General features: G+C 38.4%; 1 protein-coding gene across 1 annotated transcript; it reads right to left on the bottom strand.

The window, feature by feature from the left end:
* Positions 1-2767: 2767 nt before the first annotated feature.
* Positions 2768-5999, bottom strand: LOC130242897 (protachykinin). Its single transcript, XM_056474839.1, has 4 exons — positions 5898-5999; positions 5698-5797; positions 5369-5392; positions 2768-2874 (listed from the first exon to the last, which is right to left on the bottom strand). The coding sequence occupies exons 1-4, from the start codon at positions 5997-5999 to the stop codon at positions 2768-2770; spliced, it is 333 nt and encodes a 110-aa protein (XP_056330814.1).
* Between the last annotated feature and the right edge of the window lie 3008 nt (positions 6000-9007).

Below are 9007 nucleotides of genomic sequence, written 5' to 3' on the forward strand. Positions count from 1 at the left end.
GGTGTGGGTTTCCTTTGGGTGCTCCGGTTTCCTCACAGCAAGAACGTCGCTGGTTTGAGGTCCCGACTGGGTCAGAGGTCATTTCTGGTGTGGGTTTTCTTTGGGTGCTCCGGTTTCCTCACAGTCCAAAGACATGCGATATACAGTGCATCCGGAAAGTATTCCTCTTCACTTCTTCCACATTTTTTATGTTACAGCCTTTTTCCAAAATGGATTAAATTTATTTATTTCCTCAAAATTCTACACACAATACCCCATAATGACAATGTCAACAATGAAAAATAAAAAACCTGAAAACTCACATGTACATCAGTATTCACAGCCTTTGCTCAATACTGTGTTGATGCACCTTTGGCAGCAATTACAGCCTCAAGTCTTTTTGAATATGATGCCATAAGCTTGGCACACCTGTCTTTAGAAATTTTTTTTCCCATTCCTCTTTATAGTACCTCTCAAGCTCTATCTGGTTGGATGGGAAGTGACGGTGTACAGCCATTTTCAAATCTCTCCAGAGATGTTCAATAGGATTTAGGTCTGGGCTCTGCCTAGGCCACTTAAGGACATTCACCGGATTGTTGTGAAGCCACTCTATTGATATTTGGCGGTGTGCTTTGGGTTATTGTCCTGCTGGAAGATGAACCGTCGCCCCAGTCTGAGGTCAAGAGCACTCTGAAGCAGGTTTTCTTTCAGGATGTCTCTGTACATTGCTGCATTCATCTTTCCCTCTATCCTGACTAGTCTTCCTGTTCCTGCTGCTGAAAAAAATCCACCACCATGCTTCACTATAGGGATAGTATTAGCCTGGTGATGAGCGGTACCTGGTTTTCTCCAAATGTAATGCCTGGCATTCACTCCAAAGAGTTCAATTTTAGTCTCATCAGACCAGATTTAGTTTCTTATGGTCTGAGAGTCCTTCAGATGCCTTTTTGGCAAATTCCAGGCGGGGAGTGGCTTCCGTCTGGCCACTCTACCATACCGGCCTGATTGGGTGATTGCTGCACAGATGGTTCTCCTCTCTCCACAGGAGAATGCTGGAGCTCAGACAGAGTGACCATCAGGTTATTGATCACCTCCCTGACTAAGACCCTTCTCCCTGATCACTCAGCTTAGATGGCCGGCCAGCTCTAGGAGTCCTGGTGGTTCAAACATCTTCCACTTACAGATGATGGAGGCCACTGTGCTTATTGGAACTTTCAGAGCAGCAGAAATGTTTCTGTAATCTTCCCCAGCCTTGTGCCTCGAGACAATCATGTCTCTGAGGCTTACAGACTATTCCTTTGTCTTCATGCTTGGTTTGTGCTTTAACATGCACTGTCAACCCTGGGACCTTCTATAGACAGGTGTGTGCCTTTTCAATTCATGTCCAGTCCACTGAATTTACCACAGGTGAACTCCAATTAAGCTGCAGAAACATCTCAAGAATGATCAGTGGAATCAGAATGTACCTGAGCTCAATTTAGAGCTTCACGGCAAACGCTGTCATTACTTCTGTACATGTGATTTTTCAGGTGTTTTATTTTTAGTTAATTTGCAACCATTTCAAAAACTCTTTTGTCACATTGTCATTATGGAGTATTGTGTGTAGAATTTTGAGGAAATAAATGAATTTAATCCATTTTGGAATAAGGCTGTAACATAAAAAATGTGGAAGAAGTGAAGAGCTATCAAAACTTTCCGGATGCACTGTAGGTGACCTGAATAAACTAAATTGTCCGTAGTGTGTGTGTGTAAATGTTTCCCAGTACTGGGTTGCAGCTGGAAGGGCATCAGATGCGTAAAACATATGCTGGAATAGTTTGCGGTTCATTCTGCTGTGGCGACCTCTGATAAATTACAGATTAAGCCGAAGGAAAATGAATGAATAATTTAACCCAAGAAAATCATACATTTGTAATGATGTTTAATTGATTTTGTTACAGTTTTGACACGTTTTGTATTTCGTTCAGTACACTTTAATTATAAATGAAAAAAACTTATTAGATGATGATTTAAATAATGACTTAAATCTCTCTGGAATATTTTTAGCAAATTAAATAGATTTTAATCCAATATTTAATCTTTATTCTGTATTTTTTTTTACAGTACACAAATATGAAATAACCATTTTAAACTAGTCATGTTACAGGTCTTATATACTCAGTCTCATCCGAGCATACCTCAGATACTAGATAAATATTATTTATATTAATATATATATTCAATAAAACAAATCTTTGGTCATTGTAACAAATGAGATGTTTCCAGAGATGATTTTTTAGCACTAGGTGTCGCTGTTCACTCATTACAACCCCTTTTTTAGGGGTAGTTCACCCAAAAATGAGTATTCTGTCATTTACTCATCCTCCACTTGTTTCAAACCTTTTGGTCTTTCTTTATTCTGTTCATCACACAGGAAGATATACTGAAGAACGCTAGAAAAAAAACCCAGCTATAACATCCATGGTATTTATTTTGTTCCTATATTTGGTTGCTATTTTCCTAAATTATATAGAATATCCTGTTTTGTTTTCATTTTTGGGTTAACTATCCCTTTAAATTCTGCTATCCCAGAACGGAAAACTTTCCATTGGAATATTATGTAAACATATACATCATAATACACAGACATTTTATTCCATATTTCATAAAACAACTGCGAGAAGACCCATTTCTGAAGACATTTCTGCCTGATGTTCAGGTGGTTATATGTTTAAAGCTTCATCCAATCACAGAGCTTGTCTTTGTCCTAGAAGGAAACGTAAATAGAGTTTATATTTATATGTAGGATTTATGTTTCTAAACAGTATGCATGTAAAGAAAGCAGAATATCAGACTCGCCTGATTCAGCGACATTCCGTTTCCCCATCAGACCCACAAACGTCTGGAACTTCTGTCCTGGAAGTCATTTGTTAACATTTGCTATATTTATCATGATGAACAAGCATGATCACATTTGATCCAATCAGAAACTTTGATTTAGAAATTATTTTAATCCTGAAACACACTGGTCCTCTTGGACTCAACCAGCTCTGAGCTGGGATCGAACTGCCAGTTCTTTGTATGGGAGTCGGTTGCTGCTGATTTATACTTCTGCATCAAGCGCACACGTATGGTCCGGTGCGCTTGCATAGCCTTCACTGTGGCTGACGCTGATGTGCATCTCTCAAAAAACCCACTGTGAGCCAAATGTAACCCAAAATGTAAGCTCTGTGATTAGTCGGCTTGGTAGCTATGACAAGTGTCGAGTCCTGTTAAGGAGCACCAGATGGAACCTCTGAATGAGCGAGTTTTAGCTACTTGTGCATTAAGGTAGCGTTCAGAAAAACAAAACACCAGCAAAGAAACTCGACACAGAGAAACATGAAACCCTGCTGCCAGCTAGCGTTTCAGAAGTGTTATTGCAGAGCAACACAAACAGCATGCAGAAGTATGAACTAGCCTTAACAAGGAGGCTAATGGCCATGGACCAGTGGGTTACACTTGGGATGGGATGGGATTGAGGTTTAGGGTATTGAGTGTAACGGGGACCAATGAAGCGCTATGGAGGTAATCCTCACTCCTCTGACCTCCTGAAGGTGCTCTAGCAACAGATGCTAGAGGTCATGGCATTTAGCCTCCTTGTTAGAGCAACCGACTCAGATGCAAAGAATCACTGACCTGTCAAGGTGCTCTAGTGAGAGATATTAGAGCAGGGGTCACCAATCTTGTTCCTGGAGGTCTGGTGCCCTGCAGGGTTTAGCTCCAACTTGCCTCAACACACCTGCCTGGGTGTTTCAAATATACCTAAGACCTTGATTAGCTTGTTCAGGTGTGTTTCATTAGGGTTGGAGTTAAAATCTGCAGGACACCAGACCTCCAGGAACAAGTTTGGTGATTCCTGTATTAGAGGCTATGGCCTTTAGCCTCCTTGTTAGAGCAACCGACTCCGATGCAAAGAATCACTGGTTCGATCCCAGCTCAGAGTGGATTGGGTACAGTAAAACCGATGGATTAGTCTTAGGGGCTTGTCCGGGATGGGAGTGAAGTTTAGGGGGATGAGTGTAATGGAGGGCCCCTATTAAATCGCTATGCAGGTAAACCTCACTCTTCTGACCTCTCAAGGTGCTCTAGCAAGAGATATTAGAGCAGGGGTCACCAATCTTGTTCCTGGAGGTCCGGTGCCCTGCAGGGTTTAGCTCCAACTTGCCTCAACACACCTTCCTGGGTGTTTCAAGTATACCTAGTAAGACCTTGATTAGCTTGTTCAGGTGTGTTTAATTAGGGTTGGAGCTAAAATCTGCAGGACACCGGACCTCCAGGTACAAGTTTGGTGATTCCTGTATTAGAGGCTATGGCCTTTAACCTCCTTGTTAGAGCAACTGACTCTCATGCAAAGAGTCACTGGTTTGATCCCAGCTCAGAGCGGATTGAGTGCAGTAGGACCGGTGGGTTACACTTAGGGGCTTGTCCGGGATGGGGATGAGTGTAACGGAGGGCACCTATTAAAGTGCTATGCAGGTAAACCTCACTCCTCTGACCTCTCAAGGTGCTCTAGCGAGAGATATTAGAGCAGGGGTCACCAATCTCGTACCTGGAGGTCTGGTGCCCTGCAGGGTTTAGCTCCAACTTGCCTCAATACACCTTCCTGGGTGTTTCAAGTATACCTAGTAAGACCTTGATTAGCTTGTTCAGGTGTGTTTGATTAGAGTTGGAGCTAAAATCTGCAGGACACCGGCCCTCCAAGAACAAGTTTGGTGATTGAGCAACTGACCTGCTTGTTAGAGCAACTGACTCCCATGCAAAGAATCGCTGGTTTGATCCCAGCTCAAAGCATGTTGGGAAATTAAAAACGTATTCATACGAAACATAAGGTTTTTAAAAGGAGGTGTGACACCCGTTGTCGAGCAAAAGCAAATTGTACAAAAATTTATGATTGTACAAAATAGCCATATCAAAATGTTATTTTATTAGAGCGAAACATAAATGAGACATTTTTCAAAGGATTTGATTAGTAATACTTAACATTATTTCATTGTGAAAACTTCTAACCTAACCGTTGTCAGCAGATCGTACGAATTAGATCATTCAAATATGAAATAGCCTAATCAAAAAGTTATCGCCTTAAGATTGCATTTATTAAAGAAAAATAAAACGTTTTTGAAGGAGTTTCTTAGAAACTTCATACGATTTCATTCCTATGAAAACATTCGATTCTTGAAAGGAGGCATGGCACCAAACCTAACCGTCATGTACAACTGAGATCTACAAAATCATATGAAATAGCCAAATCAAAAAGTTAGCAATTGCCTTGATATTGCCTTTATTAGAGCTAATAATAATAATAATAATAATAATAATAATAAGCAAAACTGTATTTTGAAGAATTTGGTTAGAAGAAAACTCCACTTACGTCTTCGTGTTATCTGTGATCTTGCTGTGAACAAAGAACAAATGAAAATGTTAGCTTATATAGTGAAATTAAATGAAATGAAAGACACATACATAGGACTATATATGAGAGAGAAATACATTATTTTTGTTCATTTAAAAGCTGATATACAATAAGAAATCTGAACAAAAGATGGAAAACTGCCAGAAGTTTCTTTTAGCTGGTTGTTTTAAACTGAAATAAAATAATAAATAAGAAAAATATGATAAAAGCACAATGAATGAATGAATGAATGAATGAATGAATGAACACTTAAAATCTATAGATCATATTTAAAAATATGTTTTTACCAGATGATCTTTTCCCCATTAGACCGAAAACCTGTTGCAGTCTCGGCGCTCGACTGACTCTTTCCAGCACTGTTTGTAGATCAGACTCCAGCAAATTTACCTTCACATGAGACAAAAAAAATCTAATTCAACTTTCCACTTCATATGACCTTAAAGTAAATATCCATATAACTGCAAATGATAGCTGTCATCGGCTCAACCTCGTCTGGATAGCGCTCACTGATCCAGCTCTCCTCGTTCTGGCTCAAGATAAAATGATTTAAAGCAGAAAACAGCAGAAGCAGCAGTAGGACGATCTTCATGGCTGCTGTTTGTTTTCACTGTGATCAGATCAGATCATCCAACTGAACACGAGCTCGGTTTAAATAGCGCTGTGGAAACAGCTGGCCATTATGAATTATTTACTGAAAATTGCTTTAATCGCTGGATTACCCCTGTGAGATTCGTCCGGGCTATTAGTTGAATGATTGTGCATTTGACCTGCGCTTTCAGGTCCTTCAAGACGTTTGATTAATCTGAAGGAGTCTCAGAATTACACTCTTCATCACTCTTCATGACGTCACTGCCCTCAGTCATAAATCAGTGCTGTTCTTATGCTAATTGTGTGCATGTGTCAGTTTAATAGCTCAAAATGAATTTATATTCTATATACAGTTGAAGTCAGTATTATTAGCCCCCCTGAATTATTAGCCCCCCGGTTTATTTTTTCCCCAATTTCTGTTTAAAAGAAGTTTTTTTTTATCTTTGCCATGATGACAGTAAATAATATTTGACTAGATATTTTTCAAGACACTTCTATACAGCTTAAAGTGACATTTGAAGGCTTAACTAGGTTAATTAGGTTAACTAGGCAGGTTAGGGTAATTAGGCAAGTTATTTTATAACGATGGTTTGTCCTGTAGACTATCGATTAAGCTATATATTTTAAGGGGCTAATAATTTTGACCTTAAAATGTTTATTAAAAAATTAAAAACTATTTTTATTCTAGCCAAAATAAAACACATAAGACTTTCTCCGGAAGAAAAAATATTATCAGACATACTATGAAAATTTCCTTGCTCTGTTATATATATATATATAAGTTTATCAATGTCAATATTTTTATGAATTATGTTTTGTTTTATTAAATATATTTATTTTATTAATAAATATTAAATAAAAATATAAACTATTTTTACATTTTTCCCCTTTTTAAATGTGATTATTAAAGATGAATTACTGTAAACATCAATTAGTACATTTAAAAAGGCATACTGCCCAGTATACATGTAATTATTAATGATGTAAATTTAATTTTAATTTAATTAAATTGACTATTTTCTGCATGCTTTACTTATACAATAATAAAAAATATATAAATAGTATTATAATTTTAATATATATTTTTTGGTATAAATAAAACATGCCAAAACCTTTCAATTTAATCGAATTTATATACACACTGGCCACTTTATTAGGTACACCTTACTAGTACTGGGTTGGACCCCCTTTTGCCTTCAGACCTGCCTTAATCCTTCGTGGCATAGATTCAACAAGATACTGTAAATATTCCTCAGAGATTTTGGTCCTTATTGTTGCTGCAGATTTGTCGGCTGCACATCCATGATGCGAATCTCCCATTCCACCACATCCCAAAGGTGCTCTATTGGATTGAGTTCTGGAGACTGTGGAGGCCATTTGAGTACAGTGAACTCATTGTCATGTTCAAGAAACCAGTCTGAGATGATTCATGCTTTATGACATGGCATGTTATCCAGCTGGAAGTAGCCATCAGAAGATGGGTACACTGTGTTCATAAAGGGATGGACATGGTCAGCAACAATACTCAGGTAGGCTGTGGTGTTGACACAATGCTCAATTGGTACTAATGAATATAGGCAAAAAATATCCCTCACACCACCACCACCAGCCTGAACCGTTGATACAAGGCAGGATGGATCCATGCTTTCATGTTGTTGGTGCCAAATTCTGACCCTACCATCCGAATGTTGCAGCAGAAACCGAGACTCATCAGACCAGGCAACACTTTTCCAATCTGTTATTGTCCAATTTTGGTGAGCCTATGCAATTGTAGCCTCAGTTTCCTGTTCTTTGCTGACAGGAGTGGCACCCAGTGTGGTCTTCTGCTGCTGGAGCCCATCCGCCTCAAGGCTGGACGTGTTGTATGTTCAAAGATGCTCTTCTGCATACCTCGGTTGTAACAAGTGGGTATTTGAGTTGTTGCCTTTCTGTCAGCTAGAACCAGTTCATTCTCCTTTGACTTCTGGCATCAACAAGGCATTTGTACCTAATAAAGTGGCCGGTGTGTGTATAACACTATAATAAAAAATATGAAATGTGAAACTGTTGTTTTTATTGTTAAATGTATATAATTATACATTTTTATTATTAACTGAAATTAAAACTAAAACCATTTCACATTATTTTTTGGCTATAATTCTGAAATAAAATATAAATATATGAAAACTGATTTTACAAAGGTGACGCAGTGGCACAGTAGGTAGTGCTGTCGCCTCACAGCAAGAAGGTCGCTGGTTTGAGCCTTGGCTGGGTCGGTTGGCGTTTCTGTGTGGAGTTTTCATGTTCTCCCTGTGTTCGTGTGGGTTTTCTCCGGGTGCTCCGGTTTCCCCCACAGTCCAAAGACATGTGGTACAGGTGAATTGGGAAGGCTAAATTGTCCATAGTGTATGAGTGTGAGTGTGTATGGAAGTTTCCCAGAGATGGGTTGTGGCTGGAAGGGCATCCGCTGCGTAAAACATGTGCTGGATAAGTTGGTGGTTCATTCCACTGTGGTGACCCTGAATTAATAAAGGGACTAAGCCGAAAAGAAAATGAATGAATGAATGAATGATGATTTTACAAACTTATTGAAATAGATTTAAGATAAAGTAGCGAAATTACTGAAACTAAAACTAAAATAAAATGACTATTATTTTTATTTATTGCTTTAATTAATTAACAAAAATATAATCTATTAAAAATAGATATTATACTATTAGAACACGCATAGAAACAAAAATCCAAGGCCATAACTAACGTATGTATCATCCATGTAATTATTTTTAATTTTGAGTATATATCATTGTGTTCCATGGTAATAATTGGTTAATCCTATCAGACAAGCTTTAATTTAATTCTTATTAATTGCATTTTTAAATATTCTATACCATATAATGCCTCAGTACTCATGTACAAGTATAATTACATTTTTTATTTTGCATGGTAATACGACTATAACGCTTTCCTATTGGCCACCAGAATATGTCACTCAAACCTGCCAGGCCTCCGTAGGTCACGCCCCCGCGTTTA

This window comes from Danio aesculapii, chromosome 16 (genome assembly GCF_903798145.1).
Source record: "Danio aesculapii chromosome 16, fDanAes4.1, whole genome shotgun sequence".
Taxonomy (NCBI): domain Eukaryota; kingdom Metazoa; phylum Chordata; class Actinopteri; order Cypriniformes; family Danionidae; genus Danio; species Danio aesculapii.

Coding starts and splice junctions, on each gene's coding strand:
- LOC130242897 (XM_056474839.1), bottom strand. CDS start 5,999: ATGAAGATCGTCCTACTGCTGCTTCTGCTGTTTTCTGCTTTAAATCAT. Junction 5,798..5,897: donor GTGAGCGCTATCCAGACGAG/GTTGAGCCGATG, acceptor TCTCATGTGAAG/GTAAATTTGCTGGAGTCTGA. Junction 5,393..5,697: donor AATGGGGAAAAGATCATCTG/GTAAAAACATAT, acceptor CTTTGTTCACAG/CAAGATCACAGATAACACGA.